General features: G+C 43.7%; 3 protein-coding genes across 3 annotated transcripts in view; all 3 read left to right on the top strand.

Annotated features, from left to right (window-relative positions):
* The first annotated feature begins 248 nt into the window (after positions 1 to 248).
* On the top strand, positions 249 to 8,179 carry LOC134023145 (semaphorin-4A-like). Its single transcript, XM_062465001.1, has 14 exons — positions 249 to 442; positions 1,471 to 1,631; positions 1,745 to 1,804; positions 1,942 to 2,040; positions 2,261 to 2,366; positions 2,520 to 2,648; positions 2,989 to 3,116; positions 3,503 to 3,684; positions 4,766 to 4,898; positions 5,118 to 5,307; positions 5,573 to 5,688; positions 5,806 to 5,966; positions 6,177 to 6,247; positions 6,402 to 8,179. The coding sequence occupies exons 1-14, from the start codon at positions 319 to 321 to the stop codon at positions 7,181 to 7,183; spliced, it is 2,442 nt and encodes an 813-aa protein (XP_062320985.1). The 5' UTR covers positions 249 to 318; the 3' UTR covers positions 7,184 to 8,179.
* A 173-nt stretch (positions 8,180 to 8,352) lies between these two features.
* On the top strand, positions 8,353 to 11,461 carry si:dkey-7j14.6 (uncharacterized protein LOC556585 homolog). The gene is made up of 7 exons (XM_062465005.1): positions 8,353 to 8,491; positions 8,766 to 8,981; positions 9,083 to 9,184; positions 9,580 to 9,636; positions 10,032 to 10,211; positions 10,354 to 10,473; positions 10,996 to 11,461. The coding sequence occupies exons 2-7, from the start codon at positions 8,790 to 8,792 to the stop codon at positions 11,125 to 11,127; spliced, it is 783 nt and encodes a 260-aa protein (XP_062320989.1). The 5' UTR covers positions 8,353 to 8,491; positions 8,766 to 8,789; the 3' UTR covers positions 11,128 to 11,461.
* Positions 11,462 to 11,825: 364 nt separating this feature from the next.
* The window catches only part of LOC134023151 (zinc finger protein 236-like), a 28,535-nt gene continuing 16,784 nt past the window's right edge, over positions 11,826 to 23,576 (top strand). Inside the window, 12 exon segments of the mRNA XM_062465017.1 lie at positions 11,826 to 12,031; positions 13,175 to 13,311; positions 13,403 to 13,567; positions 14,025 to 14,203; positions 14,314 to 14,444; positions 16,314 to 16,486; positions 19,883 to 20,005; positions 20,136 to 20,309; positions 21,017 to 21,170; positions 21,342 to 21,614; positions 22,603 to 22,806; positions 22,975 to 23,107. Coding sequence (XP_062321001.1) covers positions 11,980 to 12,031; positions 13,175 to 13,311; positions 13,403 to 13,567; positions 14,025 to 14,203; positions 14,314 to 14,444; positions 16,314 to 16,486; positions 19,883 to 20,005; positions 20,136 to 20,309; positions 21,017 to 21,170; positions 21,342 to 21,614; positions 22,603 to 22,806; positions 22,975 to 23,107 — 1,898 coding nt within the window. The 5' untranslated portion in view covers positions 11,826 to 11,979.

The raw sequence follows: 23,576 nt of genomic DNA on the forward strand, positions 1-23,576 counted from the left end.
TAACCTGTAAAACAAGTTTGACTGCCCATTCCTTACCTAACTGTGCAATCGTAAAGGCAATGGACTACTTGCAATAAGAGTTAGGAGTTGCTGATCTGACTCACTTCTACCCTTCCCCCTCACTTCCTTTTATGTTCAGAGATAACCGAACAACCACAGTTGAGAGGGAAGTTTCAATCATTCTAGTATGTCTGTCTCCTGTTGAACTGTCTTTGAAAAGCCACAAGCTGTCTCAAAGATCTTCTTTTTATAAGTGTGAGCAAACGATTGAACATAGCACAGTCTTCATCCAGGTATCGTATAGAAAAACTCCTGCTCATGAAGAATCTCTCCATCCTTGCCATGGCATGTGGTTGCCAGATCTGGGTTCTCTGCACTGCACTGGGGCATCTCCTGGCTCTGTCTTCAGGTCTGGCAACCCCACGGATCTCCTTTCCTCTTGGTGAGTAGGTATACCTGTAATATCCAACCCAAGTTTTGGGGTGAGAAAAATAATTATATTGTCTTGGCTGATGGCTTGTGATAATCATATTACTCACAAACTTGCTTCATTTCGCTCTATAGCATTGACCCTACTTGTCATTCATAACATAAAAAAGATCAACTTTAGAATTGTGAAAGCTTTTTTAAGAGAACAGCTGTACTTTTTCTTAAATATTGGATATTGGCTGTGCATTTTGGGCTGTGCATTTTGAATTCCTCATTTGGGAGAAAGACCAGAAGTGTTGACATCTTGTTGCTCAAACCTGGAGTTGCAGCATCTTGAGAAAGAAAAAAGTACATCTGAAAATAAATCGTGACCATTTAACCTAATGTCAACTTAGAATTTGAATACATATAATAAATTAGACTGTACAACAACAACCCAATGCTCTATGAGGTAGGTGGGGAAAAAATACTATGTTCATGGCACATTCATTCATCATGAATTGAAATGATCCTTTTAACAAAATCTAAACATGATAATATCGTTTTTACACTCTAAATCTGTTATGTAATGTGAACCAAAATTGTTAAATTCTTTTCTCAACACTGTTGTGACTAGTTTCACAGCATACTTCTTCCTGTAAATGTCATATACCGCAGAGGCAGTGCATGGCATAAGACACATTAAGGCACCTGAGAGAATTGTGGTTAGATGAGGCACACTTGACTTAAGTCAGAAGGAGTTTATTTTACCCATGTATTGTACATGAAGGCACGCCATGCTGCTGCAAGATTAGACCACAAAGTCTATACTCTATAAGAGTCCCTGGGTTTTTTATAACCCAACAGCGTTCAGGCATCAAGAGTTGATACTTGGTCAAATCTTTATAGACAACACACTTTAGAATGTGCCGCCGTGCTTTTGACATACTGTTCTCATATTTGTTCTAATCATAGCTTTGCATCTCTGTTTACTGCAGATTAGAGAACAACAGCCATGATTTCAACGTTTCTTTGAGTTAATGGACACTTTTTCCTGTGCAGGAAGTCCAAACCGACCCCTCCAGGACTTCCAAATAGAGGACATCAGTAACGCCGTAACTTTGTTGCTTAGCAAAGATGAGTCCACTCTCTTTGTGGGAGCGAGAGATGCCGTGCTGTCACTGGATGTCAGTCAGCCTGGTGTCTTTACCATGAAAACCAAGGTGGACAGTAGCTGCAGACACATGAACACACCAAACACAATACTACGACTGAACCAGGTAATTCACTCCATTCGGTATTCTATATTTAAGGCATGTGCACTTTTTCCTCGCAGATGGAATGGAAGCCAACCCCTAGAGATCTTCAAATGTGTTACCAGAAAGCCAGGAGTGAGGTACTTTCAATTTTTTTAAGTAAACTACCAAAAGTGAAGAGCAACACATTAAAATACACTGCTGTTTTCAAAACATGGTTTCAAATCTGTGACAAGTAAAGTGCTAGGTATCTTCTTGTACTTTGTGTACATTTCAGCTAGACTGTCAGAACCTGGTTCGGGTGTTGCAGCATATCAACACCACCCACTTGTATGCCTGTGGAAGCTATGCCTACAATCCTCATGACACATACATTGTAAGACTACACCCCCCCCCCCCCCCCCTAATGCTAAACACTTGTTTGGGTCATCTCAGATCCCCCTTAGGTCCCTCCATGTTTATATTCTGTTATATTCAGTTTCCCTGCATCGATTCATCTCTTCCTTCCTCTCTATTTTTCTCACTCCCTCTATATTTCACTCGATCCATTTTTTTTTTTTTACTCTGTCCATCTTTTACTTTTGTCTCTTTGTCAGGTTAAAGACAGTCTCACTATGGTCAAAGTCCCACACAATTCTAATGGTGAGGCCAGAGGACGCTGCCCTTTCAACCCGTTCCAAAGAAGCACAGCCATTACAATTGGTGAGGCAACTAACAAATAATATGCCGAAGTACAAAGTGCACAGGTTTAAACGTTTTTTCCCACATCCCATTGTGTTATTTACAGCAACAGTTTCACCTCTGGCATTGATATACAGTATCTCATTTTTCACATCAAAACGTTTTTATGGGCAGACGGTGAGCTTTTCACTGGGACCACCTCGGATTTCTGGGGTAAAAAGGCTGTCATTTCCCGCCATCTCAGTAAAGACGGTCGTCCAGATGTTAACCTGGATAAGGATACCTCAATAAAGTTGTTGGATGGTGAGTGTTCTTCAGTTTGGGAACTCAGCGCCTGGCTTGGTACCTTTGAAAAATACACCAAATGTCAATTTGTTGATTGTCTGAAAGTGTTAACCTCATTGGCCAGAGAGTATAGTCCTGCAGATACAGTATTAGTAGGCCCTTAACCAAACGTTATCTTGGCACATTCAGTTGAACGATTATCCACACAGAAATTTCAACACACCATTTCATATTTTTCCTCATGGACAGTGAGACGTCATAACAAAAACAAAACAATTCTTCCTTCATCAATTTATGTAATAACACTCCAACATTTACCCCAGTTTCTAAAATTCCTGTATCGGTTCCTCAATTTCAGAACCAACGTTTGTCGGCGCCTTGACAGATCCCGCAGACAGAAAGGTTTACTTTTTCTTCAGCGAAGTGGGAAAGGAGTACAGCTTCCCCGATGAGCTCAGAGTCTCACGTGTGGCCCAGGTTTGCAAGGTGAGAAACTGGAGTTCCCCAATTACTGAATTATTTCAATATTTCCTATCCACTACCCAGAGGAGTTTGCCCTCATTTTAGTAGAGGATACCCGCCCCCCCCCCCCCTGACAACTCTATTCCGAGATTCCAAAATCTGAGGTGAGAAAAGGGTTTCGTTTTCTGCCTGTTTTAACATGGTTCCACAAATGAGTTTCAGATGTACTTAAAGTTTTTCATGAGAGTAAAGAATATAACTGACTTTCAACTCTCTAATAACATTCCAACATTGCTAGTGGATTTCTATTCTCAGAATGTTGAACTGTGATGAAAATCCAAAGGCATTTGCAAATTTTGTCTGTATCCTGCATCTTCATCATGTGATGAACATGATTTGTTGCATTCAAGGGTGACATTGGTGGGATAAGAACCCTCCAAAAAAGCTGGACTTCCTTTGCAAAAGCCCAACTGCTTTGTCAACCTCCCAAAGATCTGCCCTTCGGCCTAATCCAGGACATAGCCCGTCTCCAGCCAGCAGAGGGTGCTTCCACCCAAGAAATGCTGTTCTATGGCCTCTTCACATCCCAGTGGTAAAATCATCATTGGAACACTTGAAATATACCTTGTGTTGTCTTTTTTTCTGTATACTCCCCTTGTCCTAAGGGGCAAAAATGACCCACCTTAAAAAAAACTAAAATAAAGCAGCTTAATACAATTTTAAACCCCTAATCTATTTTGCATTAACAAACAACATGTCATTCATCACAAACTTTTTGAATATGTGGGTTTGACCTCTTCACATTGCAGAAAGACTGCATTTAATCAGTGGACAACCATTCGTTTTTGTTACAGCAGACCTGTCATAACTGTTTTCTTTACTAAAGTAAAGGTGTATTATTGCATCATGCTCTGGGTTGTATTATTCCCCATTTTCTTCTTCAGATACCTCCTCTTCTAAATCATTGTTCTCTTGTTCCTTCTGGACATCTGAAAATATTAGATCTACGCTGAGACCCTAACCCTGTTGGGCACTGACATGTGCAGTCATGGCTTCAGCAAAGAATATTGGGGGTACTGTCATTTGCAGGACCTTTATAGCCTCTGACTGCATTCCCCATTAGTAAACAGTGCTTTGAAGACATTTTTATTTTGTCTGATTTGGTTTAGTTTGTCTGAAATTTTTATTTTGGCTGTGAACTTGAGTCATGTATGGGATTGTGGAGGGGAGATTCTGCACCTGCACATGGAAGTTTTAGTTTTGTCAAGTTCAATCAGTATCAAAAATAATCAAAATATCTTATTGTATGTGTATGTGTGTCTATGTGTGTCTCTTAGTTGTTTTTGTGGTGTGTATAATGGTTTTATAACTGCCGGGTCAAAAATGACCCTAAGACAATCTTTGTACCCTAGTGGTGTGCAGCTTTCATGAAAATGTGAACAAAGACAATGTTTCACTTTTTCTAATGTTGGGGTCACTAGGAAAAGTCATTAATTTTCAAGTAAAAAAAATAACATGTAGGGGGTTTTCTCTGCTGATAAACATAGTGACGGATAATGTTTGACCCCTAAGACAACACAAGGGATATGTAAACGCTTCATAGGCTTGTGAGGAATTGAACGAAAACAACATCACTAACTTTTCTTGTTGTTTGTTAACCCACTCTCTCTAAGGTCACCCAACAAGTCTGCTGTGTGTGTCTTTGGGATTAAGAAAATTAAGGCTGTGTTCAATGGGATTTATAAAGAATTCAACAAGGAATCCCATCAATGGAATCCTTCTGGAAAAAATTATAACCTGGGCAGGGTGAGAATGTATCTCTTACATTACGCTGTTAAGTGATGCTTTTCAGTTTTGAGCAAGGTGTCTGTGTTAAAGTTGCAACTTCTCCATAGAGAGGTCGTTTGAGACAGTGTCGTACTGTCAAAGCTTCGCAGTGACAAAGTGTGTGATCCTTTGTAACACCTCTATAATGATATATTTAGGTCACCAGAGCCAATCAGAGTCTTCTTTTTGTGTTTACAGTGTGGTTTGAGGAATGCGTCCGACTCTGTTCTGACAATGGCCAGGTTAAGTTTCCTGGCCAGTGACGCTGTGACACCTGTAGGTGGCGCTCCAGTCCTCGTCTTCCCTGACCAGCACTACAGCAGGGTCGCTGTCCTGAGGACACAGGCGGCTAATGGCAAAGACTACACAGTCCTCTTCCTACTCAGTGGTATGACTCTGTGCTGCACTACAAGCCAGTTTACCAGGCAATTTGTTTTTCTCAGTTCAATACTGAAAAAGCTTGTTAGAGGAAGCTCTCACTTCACAGACTTTAGGTTGGCACAGGGCTTAACCAATGCCCGGTGAACTGATTTATTTTTATCCTCACTTGTACTGCATATTTGCGAGAAGCTGCTTCAGCAGGTCATCATTATGTACCATAACATAATTCAATAAAATAGTATTTTTATGTACTTAAATCTTTTCTTGAGCAGAATCTGGATGGCTCCACAAAATCGTTCTCCTGGATGGGGGTCACCACATCATAGAGGAGATTCAAGTATTCAGACAACCACAGCCAATGGCTAATATCCTGCTTTCTACCGCCAAGGTGCCCTAATTAGTTTGGATTCTTATCTCATCCATTCTTAATTAAGTCATGTTGATAAAAGGTCTCAGTATTTTGCATACTGAGTCTCATGGAGTCAGTCGTTTCTTTTCACCACAGGGTGTCGTTTTTGTGGGCACATCGGAAAGGGTAACAAAGGTGTCCGTAACCCAGTGTCCATTATATACGAGTTGTGCCCAGTGTGTTCTGGCACGGGATCCCTTCTGTGGCTGGGACCATGCCAGTGGAGTCTGTGCCAGGGTGTCCACTAGTCTTCATTTGTGAGTGCCCAGTTTGGATTCATCATACATATTTCACAAGCCACTGCCACCTTGTATAAGAGATTGATTTGTTCTCCAATGATTTTGTGGATTCAAAAGCATCATTTAACCTCAATTTACTGCATAGAGAAACATAAGTTTCAGCACACTGCTAAATACAATTGTTTAAATAAAAAAAGCATGGACTGTATATTCTTTGTTTGTTTGCAGTGGTCAGGACGTAGAGCATGGTAACGTGAGCAAAGAATGTGGAAACTACGACAGAACAATGCCGGATACTGGTGAATTCCCATTTTGCAATCGTATTACACAGTAATCAACAAGAATGTTAGATATGTCTAGATATTGAATGCATAATCCTTTCATTGCTAGGATTTGTTATGTGTCACAGTGAATTTGTTACGTTATCTTATTTTCTGTCCCCAACACCACTAGAGAAAAAGTATCTCTCAATCAATGCAAGAGTACGCCTGGACTGTTCCAAACCCACCAACCTGGCAACCCTAATCTGGAAATCCCCCAAATGGGACACTCTGCCGCAGGATCTCTTCTTCCAGTCCAGGGAAGGGAGTCTTGTCTTCTTTGCCACCTATGACACTGAGGGAACCTACCACTGTGTGTCTGTGGAGAGGGGCTTCCAGGAGACCATAGCGAACTACATTGTGAGTCTGAGTGCCTCTCCACGTAGCATTGCCCCACAGCCTGTGCAAACACGGACCACTTCAAGTGACAACATTCAAAGTAAGACATCATCAGAACAAGAGAACTCAATGAATCAGGAACATGCGAACACCATGATGGACATTGATGAGGTTGATGAAAACATCAACTTGGAAGAAGTGTTGAACCCCATCACTCCTGTGCCAACACCACATTTACCGTACACACAGACAGACTCAACTACCCCCAGCAAGGCCCCAGACACACAAACACACAGAAGCAGCATAATTCAAAGTTTTAATGAACCCCAAATGGCTAAGAGTTATCATAGCGAGTTAATTGCAGTTTCCTTCCTGCTGGCTGTGTGTGTCTGCGTGTTTGTACTGGCAGGGCTCTATGGGTGGCGCCAGCGGAGAACATTTAAATTAGGTGACCAGGTCAAATCTGAGGGAGAGAGTCTTAGTTTCGAGGTCTCTGGAGTCAAACCGACAACGTACCAATTTGATAATGTAAGCAACAATGCAGAACATGCCGGGGAGATCAGTGACGTGCGGTGAGGTTCGTGGCTGGCGAGGCACTGACTCTTTCAAAGACAGATTTACAAATATATGAATTCAACAAAGCACCATCAATTCATTGAAGAAAGGGATATCCTTAGTTTTTTCATTCATCCAATATTTTGCATAATAATACATAAATGTATTATTGTTATTCAGTGAAATTAGGGATTTATTACAGGCATGCAAACTCCTCACCTTTAGGTGAGACTCACCTTTTTGAAACCAAAATGGGTAACCTAGGTGATTTTTTTTTTGGGGGGGGGGGCTTTCCAACTGGGTCTGGAACCAATCGTCACTCCTAATGCCTAAACCTCACAGCCAATCAGAGGCAGAGTGGGGAGAGGTTTACAGACCCATTTTACATCATCTAGTAGAAACAATTTTAATACAATATTAAAAATGATGCCTATTGGATGTGTGTTAGCTTTACAGTAAGTGATGCTTTTGACCTTTGCTTTTTAAGTAGTTCAACACAGGTAATCCCATTTGTTTAATAATTGTTTTTTATGATGTATGATATACAAAAAATTTCTTTATGGTTAAAAGAACATGACATTGTTTACCAGAGCACAGATTCTACATAGATCTAGCCTCTTTATTTTTCTCTCAAAGTGCACCAGATTAATGTGTTTAACTTTAAAATGTAATACATTTTCTTCTGGGGGAGCATGCCCCCGGACCCCCCGGGTCAGGGTTCACCGTATCCTTCTCACCTTTTTTTTTTTACCCCTGACCTGTTTGCATGCCTGTTATTAGCAAGGGGTTTAGCACTTTTGCAAGGCACTGTATTCATGCCACATTCTCATTGGGGGCTGAGCACCCCTAAATGTCTGATCCTAGAATCGCCCCTGGCGGGGTATATAGCAGGGTATCCCGGCATATGCATTGCTAGTGCGACACAGACGTCAGTCATCCTGTTGGGTGCGGCAGGGAGCCGATGCAAGCAGAACCATTATGCCAAATCATGTATTACAATCATGTATTAATAAAGTATCAAGTAAATACTAATACTGAGTCGTCCTGCTTGAACCATTATTGACTATACTGCATTAGTGTTGCTATTGTGGACATTTGTCAAACCGAATTGCCTTAAACATCATAGATTTCGTTAAAAAAAAACTCGAAACAATGTTGTATAGCATTATTCTTTGGTGTATTGTGTGACGTGCCAAAGGGGAAGTTCGTTTGGAAATTCGTTCCCGTAAAAGCTCCAAGGAATTATGTCAGTAGGGTAAACAAACGAACAGGCTATTTCCGTGTTTTATACACTACGACACCTTGGAAAGAGGGACTGCTTACCAAAAGGTACTGTCGATTTTTACATACTTTTGCTCTTTGTTGTTAATCATATGTTGTTATAATATGTGCTAGCCTCATAGGCAATTACATATCGCGTTGTTGGCTACTAGGTCCATTTATCCCTAGGCCTACAATGCTGACTATACTTTTTCAGATAAGTTTATGCAACAACGTCGAGAAACCTGAGATGCGTTTGCAAGTTGTATAAACTAAATGTGTTTTAAAAGAAACGCTTAAATAACCCCTCTTTTTTGTTTTGTACACAATTTCTCAACCTTAGAGTTCAAATATTTGCTCAATTGACATGTCCACCACCATCACCAACGCAAATGGAGTCGTGGTAGTCTCACAGTTCTTTCCGCAAAATGAAAGAGGCCAAATCACTGTCCCGGCACCACAAGTTAAACGCGAAGTCCCTTATTCAGCACCTGCTGAGCCAAGTAAGGTTTCTGAAATGACAAGGATATTCCTGCGCGGCGAGCCGCAATCCCTTGGGGTGAGGCATTGATGCTACCTTCCTTGTGTGGAAAAGTTCAAGGCATTTCAGTTGCACTCTTCCACAAAATCACAATGGTGTTGTGGACTTCTGTTTTTCAGATTTTACAGATTTTCATTGGAATGTTGTTCGTGTTGGTGAGCTTGACCGCGATCATCTCTCCAACCCTGCATATCCAGGCACCTCTTTTCCTGGGAGTTGCAGTACGTTTTTATTAACTGAAAGGGGGCTATTTTGACATTTTGGGACAGAAAACGTTACATTTACACCAGGTAGCAGACAAATGATCTGAATTTTAATAATCAGGTATGCACAGGTAGGCCTAATGGTGATGGCAAAGTCCATCCCACACCCCTTGGCATATTGCAATAGTTGCTTAGTTACATTAAACATTTGGATACTAGAACCTTTTGTCCAAAACCCATTGGTTTAGGAGCCATAGATATGCAATTTAAAATAGCTAGAGGGGACAATACATAAAAAGAGGCAAATGAAGCGTATAGGATTCCAAATGAACATAAATCCTATCTAGAAATCATCATTGCTTATCTTCAACCTATGGATGCTTCCTTATAATTGTCTTTCTTTTACTCATCAGTTTGTCATATCTGGATCTTTATCTGTGGCTGCTCGTAAAGGGAAAAGTCTGGGTATGGTAAGTCACTGTTTTGTATGAACAGTTTGTGTGTGTTTGGGGCTAAGAGTAACAGGCTTATGGGTTAATCCAGGAAATGTGCTGTTGATTCTTTGTGTTCAAATGATGAGTGTAAATCGTTAATCACTCTGTGGTAAAGTCATTTCGAATTAATTACTTGAGCTATATGTATATGTAGAACTTGAGTGTTCCAATGTACTGCAGATTGTCCATCTCAAACAGTCCCAAGTTTTAGTGGTCATTAAGTCTCACTTTGTATGGTGTCAACAGACTCTACTAATTGCAGATCTGCGTCAACTAGGCTATATTATTCTTCTGCTTTTATTGATGTACTACACATAATGTGCAGTGAGCAAACCAATAGTCTGACTAAATATTCATATTTCTGATTTCAGATGAGAGCAACTATGGCTCTGAACATCATCAGTGCCATTGTTAGTCTGGCTGGAATTGGATATCTCAGTTTACTGCTGGCTACAGCCTCCAGTGACAGAATCTGTGATATTTCACATTACGATGAAGAAAACAATAACACATGGAGAGATAGATGCATGTGGATGGCCTGGAAACTGACTGTGAGTATAGGCTAACCAACAGGATACCAGGATATCTCTACACATAGGCGGAGCCTGTAAACCACTATTTAGGCTTGAATGCAGAGCATGTATCTCACTCCTCTCTCCCCTTCTGTATGCGTGTGTGTGTGCGTCTTCTCAGAGTCTGATGTACGGGATCTGGGGCCTGCTGCTGGTCCTCACGGTGCTAGAAGTCTGTGTTTCGATCTCTGGCGCCGTCTTCTCTGGAAAAGCCATTCACCGCCGTGGGATGCACAGCATTGTAAGTTTGAGGGCTGTCTGACAATTCTCTGACCATCTGGTGACATGCAGCTGCAGGTTAAGTGCAGTCATCCAAAAGGAGAAATCTTTAAATGGTTTAATAGGTGACTATGCCGTGCAGAGCACAAACCAGCTTGCTGCAGCCTGGATCTTCTGGATTCAAAGGTGTTTCTTGATTGTCATGACCAATAGATGGTACTTGCAAAGAGGTGTTACTGGATCATTAAGTGTGCTATACTGAAAGTATTCTTTCTTCTATTAAGTAGGCTAACCCACACAAGTAGGAAGTATACTCCTGTAATACTCCCCATCTTGAAAGATTCCCTTTCTCGGCAGCACTCTTGAAGTTGCGGCTACATTGAATTCCACTTACCGTGCCCTTTCGCATGCACATCCTCTCCCCTTCTTTCAAATAATGATGTCCTCCCTCTCAGATTTTGTGAGAAGTGGAGAGAGAGAGAGAATGAGTGTAAGGAAGTCACTGCCCCACATGGATATGTCCCTCATTTACCCCCTACCTCAGGTGGTGATGGTTGAGAACAGACACACCCAATTCCCAGTGACCAGCGCTGCTTCTGTGTCTGATGATGACGTTGCCCTCCTGAACGGCTGCGGTGATGACGCGGTCCCTGCTCCTCCAGCATACCATCCCTGAGGCCCATCTACTGTCTCTCTACATGGTGCAGCTCATTGCACCATTTCTTGTGGCACTTCTAGCAGCAAATTACATTGTGGTTATAGTATGCAAATATATTTACGCAATCACTGAAGCATTTCTTAACTACTTTAAGCATTTTTCCCCCCACTATGCAGAATGTGTTGTCGTCATATAATGATTGACATTGTGTTGAAGGATTTTTTTCATTAGTTTAAAAAGCTAATACATGTTGGTCTGTCAAACCCTTTCATGTAGAGCTCAAATGTTTTACTATAAACATTCTGATTCATTTAATCTATTCCATTAAATAATTGTTTTGGTCTCTCACGGACACAGTTGATTCCTAAAATACAATGGCCTACCGATACTTTAACTTATGTGTAGGCCTACTAACATTGGCACTTCTCACAGCCACTATTTTACATACGGACTGTGTAAAGGAGTTGTTTCCAGGCCGTGTTAGTTGGTCAGTTTATCAGCTTCAGCTCATCGGTCTTCACAAGAACTCTGACCTAATAATGCTTGTTGAAATATTCCATTTGGCTAATTGTGTCAGTAGTTTCCGAAAATGAGCATCAAAAATTTAAGATGAAGTGTTAATACATTTTGATTACAAACAACGAAATCATTTTTATTATTCTAAACAATACACATCACTTGGCGCTAGATGTCTCCCTCCTCCAAAGTAAGCGAGAATCACTCTCGATGCGAACGGAGTTTTGTCAGGTCCGTCTATGTTGAGTTCATGGGTCCGCGGCTTTCTCCCTGTCCGCGAGGTGCTGATCATGAAGCAGTAGCCATTTTGAAACACAAATCGTTCACAGTACACCCGCCCTGAAACCTGGAACTATGCCGCGGGGCCGGCCTCGAAAACTGAGGGATAAAACCACCAACGGAGCAGGTAATCAGTACCAAAATGTCACGAATAAAAATACAGAGTCCAGGCTATATGAACAGGCTTGTATTGTACTGACAAGCTGCTGCGTATGTGATATAAACTGACTTGAACATAGTGGATATAGTCCCCGGATATAGTACTGCGGGCGTCCATGGCGTTGTGTTAGAAAGGAGTGATTGAGGCGGAATGATATTAATAACATTCTGGTGGCTCTACTTATTCAGTTTCAGTCCATTTCTAAACGCCGAGCAAGTAACGTGTCCCTTCAAGCGCAAACAAATTTAAAGTATTCAGACTCTTTAAACGCGCTTTCTGCGTCGTGTGTAGGCTTGACGGCGCAAGCTAAGCTAATGTTAGCTACAATTGACTTGTATAGCTGGCCACGGTCTCTTTGTTAGCTAGCCTAGCTATTTTTATGTTGAGTCCTGCGAGCTAGCTGTGTTGTTAACGTAGCTAGCTACAGTAGCTTGGCTAACTGTCAAGACTGAATGGGAATCATTCGCCATCCTCCGTCCATGACTACTAACTAGCTAGCTAATTAGCCAGTAAACCTTGTTTGGCTAGCTCTAGAATTGCAGCTAGCTATGGCCCAAGATATGCACGTAACAATTTGGTGTCAGGAAATCTGTACTATTCATTGTTATGGTCATGTCACATCATGGCTAGTAATGTAAACATTCACGTCTCACAACACTGACCATACCGCACCATTATGATTACTACTATTGGGCTTGTATTAATGACCTCATCGTGATTTTACAATACATTATTATAGCACATGATTAAAGCTATTTAGTTGTAAATTATTCATACATATTTCATTGAGAGAAAACAGAATAAGGAATTATCTGTTTACGTAAAGCAATTAGGTATATAGTTAATTATTGAATTAGAGTAGTAGTACTTGTATGCTTTGAACTTCACATCTCATTGCTAGATATCCCTAATTGCTTTACGTAAACAGATATTTCCGTATTCTGTTTTCTCAATGTAATCATTGAAAAGGGTATATAGGCTTGTCTTAGATGAATACAACATTAAATAATCAAATCTGTTTACAGAAAAATAATGGAAACCTTCAAATACACCACAGCACACGTCTTTTGTCCTCTTTGTAAGTTGTTTGTTTCTCTCCTGTTGTGTCAGCAGACCTCTCCGAGCAGAAGGCTGACAGCTCCAGTCATGGAGAGACCAGGGACATCAGGTGCTCTGTGTGTTCCCAGAGCTTCAGCACTGAGAGCCAGCTACAACGGCACCACAGAGAACACCAGGCCAACGACAAGGTCAGACCCTGCATCCCTGGAGCTGGGTCCGGATCCAGGCTGTGGCATTCAGAGTGCCTCATTCACCCTCTTCCCTCTTCCTGTCCTTCAGCCTCATCGCTGTGACCAGTGTCCTCAGACGTTCAACGTGGAGTTCAACCTCACCCTCCACAAGTCGACGCACACCACCTCCAACCCCACCTGCCCCGTGTGTCAGAAGAGGTTCTCGCGCGTGGCCAGCCTCAAGTCCCACATCATGCTGCACGAGAAAGAGGAGGTCAGGTCTTAACCCTCGTGCTGCCTTCGGGTCACATGACCCAAAGGTTCACAACGAACCATCGTTGTGTTTACCCAATTTCACCCAATACAAAAACAAATAAAAATAATTTTCTTTTAACCATTGCAATGTGGGGGGTCTGAGACAGCCCGACAGTTAAAAGAAAATGCTTCACTTTGTTTTTGTATGAGGTAAATTTGTCGCAATACGACAGTGGGTCACAATGACTGATGGGTCAGAATGACCCGAAGATAACACAAGGGTTAAGCAATCAACTCAATCATTCCACTTTCCATGAAACCACCTACTCTTGTTTGTCGACATAGCAAAGCAAATGGCACAGTTTAGTTCTCATGTCCAGCATCCACCATGAGCTATTGATCCACGGCCTGACCCTCACAAACCTGTTTCTCCTCTGTTTCGTCTTTTCCGACCCTGCCCTCGTCCGCTCCTCCAGAACCTGATTTGCACCGAGTGCGGGGATGAGTTCATCCTGCACAGCCAGCTGTCTCTCCACCTTGAGGAGCATCGGAAGGAGCTGGCCGGCATCAAGGTGTACTCCTGCAAGACCTGCGGCAAGGACTTCAAGATGGCCGCTCAGCTCAAGGAGCACATGAAGATCCATGTCAAGATGAGGTCGGATTCTATAACACACCCACGTTCACGAACACGTTTGAGTTCATCTGCTGTCGGTTTGTTTATTTATTGCTTGCTTATTCTCCCCCCCCTCCCCTCATCACCCACAGGGCATTCACATCAAATTCCAGAAACTACAAGAAGAACATAGATCGCAGTGGATTCACCAATCGTTGTCAGCACTGCGGGAAGACCTTCAAAAAGCCCAGTCAACTGGTCCGGCACATCCGCATCCACACTGGTGAGCAGAAACACACAGGAAGCAAGAACCGGTTTGGATCGTGGTATATTTCCGCACGTTGCGTTGCATCATTGACTACCGTTTCAGATCGTCAAAGCCCGTAAACACCTGTGTGCTCCCATTGATTATTGTTATATTTTGATCGTTTTATATCTATGTACAGTTAGGTCCATAAGTATTTGGACATTGACACAATTTTCATCATTTTGGCTCTGTATACCACCACAATGGATTTGAAATGAAACAATCAAGATGTGCTTTAAGTGCAGACTTTCAGCTTTAATTTCAGGGTATTTACATCCAAATCAGGTGAACGGTGTAGGAATTACAACACATTTTATATGTGCCCCCCCCCCCTTTTTAAGGGACCAAAAATAATTGGACAAACTAACATAATCATAAATCTAATTGTCACTTTTAATACTTGGTTGCAAATCCTTTGCAGTCAATGACAGCCTGAAGTCTGGAACCCATAAACATCACCAGACGCTGGGTTTCGTCCCTGGTGATGCTCTGCCAGGCCTCTACTGCAACTGTCTTCAGTTCCTGCTTGTTCTTGGGGCATTTTCCCTTCAGTTTTGTCTTTAGCAAGTGAAATGCATGCTCAATTGGATTTAGGTCAGGTGATTGACTTGGCCATTGCAGAACATTCCACTTCTTTGCCTTAAAAAACTCTTTGGTTGCTTTCGCAGTATGCTTCGGGTCATTGTCCATCTGCACTGTGAAGCGCCGTCCTATGAGTTCTGAAGCATTTGGCTGAATCTGAGCAGATAATATTGCCCGAAACACTTCAGAATTCATCCTACTGCTTTTGTCAGCAGTCACATCATCGATAAATACAATGGAACCAGTTCCATTGGCAGCCATACATGCCCACGCCATAACACTACCTCCACCATGCTTCACTGATGAGGTGGTATGCTTTGGATCATGAGCAGTTCCTTCCCTTCTCCATACTCTTCTCTTCCCATCATTCTGGTACAAGTTGATCTTGGTCTCATCTGTCCATAGGATGTTGTTCCAGAACTGTACAGGCTCTTTTACAGGCTCTAATCTGGTCTTCCTGTTTTTGAGACTCACCAATGGTTTACATCTTGTGGTGAACCCTCTGTATTTACTCTGGTGAAGTCTTCTCTTAATTGTTGACTTTGACACAGATACGCCTACCTCCTGGAGAGTGTTCTTGATCTGGCCAACTGTTGTGAAGGGGTTTTTCTTCACCAGGGAAAGAATTCTTCTGTCATCCACCACAGTTGTTTTCCGTGGTCTTCTGGGTCTTTTGGTGTTGCTGAGCTCACCAGTGCGTTCTTTCTTTTTAAGAATGTACCAAACAGTTGATTTGGCCACACCTAATGTTTTTGCTATCTCTCTGATAGGTTTGTTTTTATTTTTCAGCCTAACGATGGCTTGCTTCACTGATGGTGACAGCTCTTTGGACTTCATATTGAGAGTTGACAGCAACAGATTCCAAACACAAATACCATACTTGAAATGAACTCTAGACCTTTTATCTGCTCCTTGTCAATGAAATAACAAACTCCCTTTATGAGGGAATAACATACACCTGGCCATGGAACAGCTGAGCAGCCAATTGTCCAATTACTTTTGGTCCCTTAAAAAGGGGGGGGCCACATATAAAATGTATTGTAATTCCTACACCGTTCACCTGATTTGGATGTAAATACCCTGAAATTAAAGCTGAAAGTCTGAACTTAAAGCACATCTTGATTGTTTCATTTCAAATCCATTGTGGTGGTATACAGAGCCAAAATGATGAAAATTGTGTCAATGTCCAAATACTTATGGACCTAACTGTATATATTTTTTCCCCTCACTGTGTTTGCGTGTGTGTCTGTCTCTTCCCTGCAGGCGAGAGACCCTACGTTTGCCCCAACTGTGGGAAGTCCTTCAACCAGAAGGTGGTTCTGCAGACCCACATGGTCAGGCATACCGGGGAGAAACCACACCTCTGCATGTTCTGCCCTGCCTCCTTCTCCCAGAAGGGCAACCTGCACTCCCACGTACAGAGAGTCCACTCCGAGGTAAACAGCGGGTACACACACACACAAACTGTCCATGCACTCACCTCAACTGACTGTTTTTTTTTTTTATCACACTCGCTTTTTCTCTCTCTCAAACATTCACATACACATACTGCCCTTTAATTTGGCCTCTTCCTCATGGCTCATTGGATTGATTAGTTTAGCTTAAATATATTAATAACTATTGCTGTTAAACGATACAATATTTAATCGCATTAATGTCATAGTTAACTCGCAATTAATCGGACATTTTTATCTATTCTAAATGTCCCTTGATTTCTTTTTGTCCAATTATTTTTTCTAATTTTAATGCTCTTATCAACATGGAAAAGTGGATCGGCTTGCTTACTGCAAATGTTTTTTTAATTGAAAACAGCATTGCAATCGCCTGGCTTTGATGAGGGGGCGGAGAATTCGCAGCTTGGCCATCAATACATACATCAAAACAACTGCCTGTTGTTTTGTTTCCGGTCTAGCTAGATCCGGTGTGGTGTTGTAGTTTTTCTAACGTCGCTAGTTGTTGCAACAACATGTGAAAACTACAAAGTTTGCTAGGCCAAAAAGAACGTTAATCTCTCGATAAAAAATTGACGCCGTTAAAATGGGTTTGCGTTAACGCCGTTAATAACGCGTTTAACTGACAGCACTAATAATAACTACACTATTTGTTACCACTTTATTTGCGCTTTAAAGATCCTGTAAAGCAAATTCCATGATTTGCTTCTCAGTACATTATATACGTGTGAAATGAGTTCCTAAAAGCATGTGCAAAGCGCGAAAACTTTGTCGCACTGAAATGTGGAGTTAGACCGTAGAACAGTTTCTCTTCCATTTTCAGATCAGATTTTAATGGGCGGAGCCAAAAAATTACATATCTACGTCATTTTGACCCATCTACGTCAGATCACTGAATGGTTCGTCCTGCTGTAGCCTACTGTTATTGTAGCCTACATCAGCTAGCTAGCTAGCTATCTTCAGGATGTCTCCCTCCACCTGCAACTGCATCTTCCCTGGATGTAAGAACTTCAGCTGCGCTGCAACGCTATTTAATTTCCCTATTGATGAGGAAAGGAAAAATAGGTCGATTGATTTTGTGAAGAGCCACGGTGATGGAGAGCTTCGGATAAACTCCAACAGCCGCCTCTGCAGTGACCATTTCATTCACGGCAGATAGTTTTAACATGGACCAGAGACAGACGGGGTTCAGGGACACACGGCTTCTTTTGCAGCGCGGAGCCGTAACGAGCATCTCCCTCCCGGCCGTTCCTCCGGTCGCACCTGGACCATCCTCCGCCGCCAGCAGTTCATCACTCAGTTCTGTGTGCTTGTTATAATTATACTAGATAACTTTTCCAGAGGTATCTCTGCTATGAGTTAGTGCAAACCACTAACTTGATTTTAGGCTACTCGGTGTACAATGATGGTATTTTGGTGAAATGGTGGCTAATGTGGTAGGTAGAAGAAGTTGGAGAGCTCACTGTCTGCTGTCTCTGGTGTCCATTTTTACTCCTGTGTTACAGCTCAGGGGAACATTTCATTTATATGCATCTGTATGTTTCACTCATTGAACAAATAAATTCTAATTCTATACTGTTTTGTTCGGCTTGACGTAGCGTCCATTATCTGGGTCTTAGGTAGTCAGCGAGGGGCGGAGCTTCAGCTCCTTCAGGCAACACGCCCCCCCAGTCTCAAGCAGAGAAGAGTGCTTATTTTCTCACGATTTCAAAGCCTAATTTAACATACTTGTCGGTGTCTTTTTTCATTCGAATTTGGATGGGTAGTTAATAACACATTCTTCTGTGGTGTGGTGAACTTAAAACTAGTTTTCAATTCCACTTTACAGGATCTTTAAATGGAATGAGATGAATGCCTGCTTATTATTGAACTTTGTTTAACTCTCTCTCCTGCACAGCAGCATATTTTGTTTACTCCTCCTCACCCCAGCCCTGCTCTTCCTCACCCCACCCTACCTCCTCCTCCCTCCAGCCCGCCTCCTCCTCTGCCAGTCTCAGACCGTTATTCACAAAGCAGCCTGTGAATGAAAGCTAATGAGCTAGTCTCTCCCCGAATCTAACCATAGCAGATCCTCATTGTCAGGATCCAGATAAATAATAATAAGTGCTAATATAATAACACATTTTTAAACCGAATGAGCCATGATAGATAGGGTTTGCTAACTGAATAGGACCCAGCGTCTCTCAGAGAGGTGTGTTTGTGTGTGTAGGTGGAGGTAGGTCAGTTCCCAGTGCCTTGAGCATCATGATAAGAGGAATAACATAAAGAGATGACCCCATCCACCAATCACACGAGGAAAGACAGTGTGTCAGGAAGAGGGCCCGTAGTAATGGATCTCTTTTCCAGAATCTTCCACATTTGAGCATTCGGGGTAAACAAACCCCCTGTGACCCACCAGCAGTTGTGTGTCAACAATGAAAAGCATTTTTCTTATAAATATATAATTCCTATCCGCCAAATATCAGGGTCTTGATCTTTCCTTTGACCACAGGCCTGGTTCTCCATGAACTGGCCCCTGGAAATGAACACATTGCGTAGCATTACTAACCATTGTTCCACCCTGTGGGCAGTGTGTCTGTCTGGCCTGTGTAAATCAAGCCTTAACACAGCCTCCGTATCGCCACTTAGTTTAATTAGCCTCTAATTCAACACATAATAGCGGTCAAGGGGGTTGTTGTTATGCGTTCCCATCTGAATGCATGTTCCCTTCTCCTCTATTGTGATGGCGTCCGCTAGCTGATATTAATTTACCCTTGGCTAATGGAACATGTAAATAAACGTTGGCTTCATTGGCCCTCGTCGAGTCGCCAGTCCAATTTAGTCGGTTTAGCCTTCACTCAAACGCACACGTTGTCTCTCCTGTCTTGTGTTTTGAACGGAAGCCTGTCCTATTAGCAAGGCTTTCCAAAAAGCGGGACACGGAAAAAAGATTTGATGTTTTTTCTTGTGTGTGACTCAGTACTAAATGCAGATGATGGCGAGTTAATTGAATTACCTGTCGAAGTGCTGAGGCCTTGGGACATTAGAATATTGCAGTGCACTCAAAAACTAGCAACACGCTCTCCTGTATGGCCCTGACATCTTGAACTGTCTTTAGAATTTTGTTTTTGCCTAGATAGGGATATATTTAGTTTTAAAATGCATGCTCAGCACACAGTATCTCAAAATATTGAACTAACAGTCCAAAGTTGCAGGATGCCTTTTCATTAAGAATGATAATAGAATCAAATTGATAAATGCTTTATCTTAAGTTAATCTCTCTCTCTCTCTCTCTCTCTCTCTCTCTCTCTCTCTCTCTCTCTCTCTCTCTCTCTCTCTCTCTCTCTCTCTCTCTCTCTCTCTCTCTCTCTCTCTCTCTCTCTCTCTCTCTTCTCTTTGCAGGCTAAGGGGGTGCCTCTTTTCCCTTGCATGGACTGCAGCTGCGTGTTCAAGAAGCTCGGCAGTCTCAACGCCCACATCAGCAAAATGCACATCTCCATCATAGACGAGCCGTCCAACACACAGGTCAGCGTTCAGCGCCCATCAAACAAGCTGCTCTCTGAGCGCTGCCTGGATAGCAGGATTCTGGTCTCAACTCTCTGTTCCCCCCCCTCTTGTCCCGTCTCCCCCCCCCCCCCCTGTGTCCCCCCTGCAGGAGGTGGAGGAGACGTGTGGGGGGGGCGCGGGGTCAGAGGGCAGCGAGGTGGTGACCGACGTGATCCAGCAGCTTCTGGAACTCTCCGAGCAGGTGGCCGGGGAGAGCTCCCAACCACAGCCCCAGGAACAGGCCATCACTATGGAGACCGCCATCAACCAAGACATCTTGCAGGCGAGTGTTGCCTAACAATACACAGACACGCACACACACATCAAATGCCCCATTTGTGTTCACGAAAAGGAAGGAGCCATGGGTGTGGGAATTATTGAAATAGATTTTTGGTGTCTCCGTGGTGTGAATAGGTTTGCTCATTTCTAAACTGTTAAATAGGAATTAGGGGGGGGGGTTCTTGCACAAAAGAGGCTACATTTATTTTGTCTTCATTAAATTACATATCCTCTATTAAGTTCCTCCCAGTTCCTGGCTAACATACCCAGAGATGGAGAGAGAGCCAGACAGAGAGTAGGAGAGGGCGCAGGGGGATGGCCTGACCCCAGAAAGGTCACCTCAGACGATCGGTCTCTCAGATACAGACTGCTGCTCTATTCACTCACACACAATGGGCTCTAATTCACCACTTACATCCGGGACAACGTTTTGTTGTCGTTGTGCGTTCCCATTTAAAAGTTTTCCCCATCCACTTTTGTACTTTTATCCTTCTTAGTGGGTTGACACCTTTTTCCCCCCCACATACCTGATGTATTCATTCATACATCCAACCAAAATCAGTCCAGACATGACTCTACCAAGTTAGGGATTGACGACTCCAATCAGTCAGTACTTTAAGCACACCCACAAGGTACATGATCTGGTGTCAACGTCAGCATGTCCCCAAACGCGTCCCCTGTTCAACATACGTGTGCTGTACGTGTCCACAGCAAGCCCTGGAGAACAGCGGGCTCAGCGTGGTCCAGTCTCAGAGCGGCCACGCCACCGGGGGCGCTGTCTCGGACGGCAAGAAGCTGCCCGGCCACGAGAAACCTGCCAAGAAGGAAAAGAGGAACATCTTCAAGAAGCCTGTTCAGATGCCAGGTATGGTATAGAACCAACAGCTGCCATGTTGGTTCTCCGCCAGCACCCCTGACCTGTTCCATTTCCTTTCATCATCTCTCTGTCAGTTTCTCTTTCTCCTATCTGTCCCCCTCCGTTTTGACCTTGACCTGTCCTCCAACCCCCCCCCCCCCCCCCCCCCCCCTTCTCCAGGATCCATCAGAGAGGAGAACGGCGTGCGCTGGCATTGTTGCCCCTACTGCTCCAAGGAGTTCCGGAAGCCCAGCGACCTTGTGCGCCACATCCGGATCCACACCCACGAGAAGCCCTTCAAGTGCAAGCAGTGCTTCAGGGCGTTTGCGGTGAAGAGCACCCTGACGGCCCACATGAAGACCCACCTGGGCATCAAGGCCTTCAAGTGCCAGTTCTGCCTCAAGTGCTTCTCCACCTCGGGCAGCATGAAGGTCCACATGAGACTTCACACAGGTGAGACCGCGGACTTGGTGGAAGTACAACTACTTTTACTACAGTCAGACCCCTGACTGACCACAGTCAGACCCCTGACTGACCACAGGTCAGACCACTGACTGACTACAGGTCAGACCCCTGACTGACTACAGGTCAGACCCCTGACTGACTACAGGTCAGACCCCTGACTGACCACAGGTCAGACCCCTGACTGACCACAGGTCAGACCCCTGACTGACTACAGGTCAGACCCCTGACTGACTACAGGCTAACACCGTTCCTCGAGGCGCCAGCTGGATTCACGTGTGAAATCCGCACAGAACACCAGCAGCCATCGCCCACAAGTGCAGGGTTTATTTACATGAGCGATTACTCAAGACAAAAGTTCAACCCAATACGACATCCCAATACCATTAGAGCAAACTAAAGATGGATTAGCATAATCAACATAGTGGAGGTTAATTAACTCAACTCTGCAGGTGGAAGAGATCCATGCTAAAGTAGGCTGTTTACAGAGCTCCAAAATCACAGTTAATTATTGGAGTGTAGGCAGTAGTGTCTCCACACCACAGCTCATTATTCAGGCAGTGTCTGTACTTCTGTGTGCTATAACCAGGCTTTGTTTAAAGGCTTTTAAATGCTTTTGGGAGATGACAAGGCATGAATTGTCTGCGAGTTTTCCCCATTAAGTGCACCCAGTGTTAGTTAACGTAGGCTCCCTCTGTGTATTCAGGTTAGGCATTTATGTAATTATGATTATGTAAAAACGCTGTCTGGGTCTTCTTTTTTCGGGGCTGTTTCCTGTAGCTTTTAGAATCTTCTCAGATGAAAGTGTTGCATTAGGGACATTATTTATCCTCCCCCCCCCTCCCCCCCAAACATTGTTGTTGTTCACACACCATGCCCTTACAAATTGTGTTTTTTCCGTTCAGCTAAGGAGCATTTAGAAACACAAGAGTTTTTGCTCTCGCCTTTCAAACGCTGTCATCTATCATGTCCCCTGCAGGAGTGCGTCCCTTCCCGTGCCCGCACTGCGAGAAGATCTTCCGCACGTCGGGCCACAGGAAGACGCACATCGCCTCGCACTTCAAGAGCTTGCAGCAGAGGAAGCACAAGTTCCCCCGCAAGACTCACAAGACAAAGGTGTCCAAGAGCAGCTTGCCCCTGCCGGACATACCCTTGCAGGAGCCCATTCTCATCACCGACCTCGGTGAGAGGGTGCATACAGCAGGCACACACACACACACAAATAGACGTACCCACGCACAGAACTGCTTTTTTTTTTTGCTTTCAGACTCTTGATTCTCATTACTCACTCCTTCCCTTCTTACTCCCCCCCCCCAACTCCCCTTCCTCCTTCCCTGCTCCTCCTCCCCAGGTCTGATCCAGTCCCAGAATCCCCGTCTGTCTCTGCAGCACTACCTGGACATGGTGGACAGCGACCGGCCCTACAAGTGCCTCTACTGCAGCAAGGCTTACAAGAAGTCCAGCCACCTCAAACAGCACGTCAGGTAGGCCGGGGAACAGACCAAGGGGCAGGGAAAATGACCCCCTGAACTCAAAGTAACAGTTAATAAACGGGCTAACGCTTCCCATTGTCCAAACAGGGTGAGATACGAGTGTGAAGTCATAGATAGGTGGAAGGATGTATAGAGCGGCTACAGGCCTGTTTGTGAATTCAGAAGCTTGTTCAGGTGCAGTGCGAACGCCCACTTACCATGTGTTCCCGTTTGATGTCCCTGGAATAACGTCACACCGTGGGGTGTGTGTCATTAGCTAGCTATGAAGCTGAAAAGGTCACACTGGCATGGTAACCGGTGCCCATGCCCGTGATGCCCCTGATCCCTGTGCCCGTGATGCCCCTGATCCCTGTGCCCGTGATGCCCCTGTGCCCGTGATGCCCCTGATCCCTGTGCCCGTGATGCCCCTGATCCCTGTGCCCGTGATGCCCCTGATCCCTGTGCCCGTGATGCCCCTGAT

Source organism: Osmerus eperlanus, chromosome 7 (genome assembly GCF_963692335.1).
Source record: "Osmerus eperlanus chromosome 7, fOsmEpe2.1, whole genome shotgun sequence".
NCBI lineage: Eukaryota > Metazoa > Chordata > Actinopteri > Osmeriformes > Osmeridae > Osmerus > Osmerus eperlanus.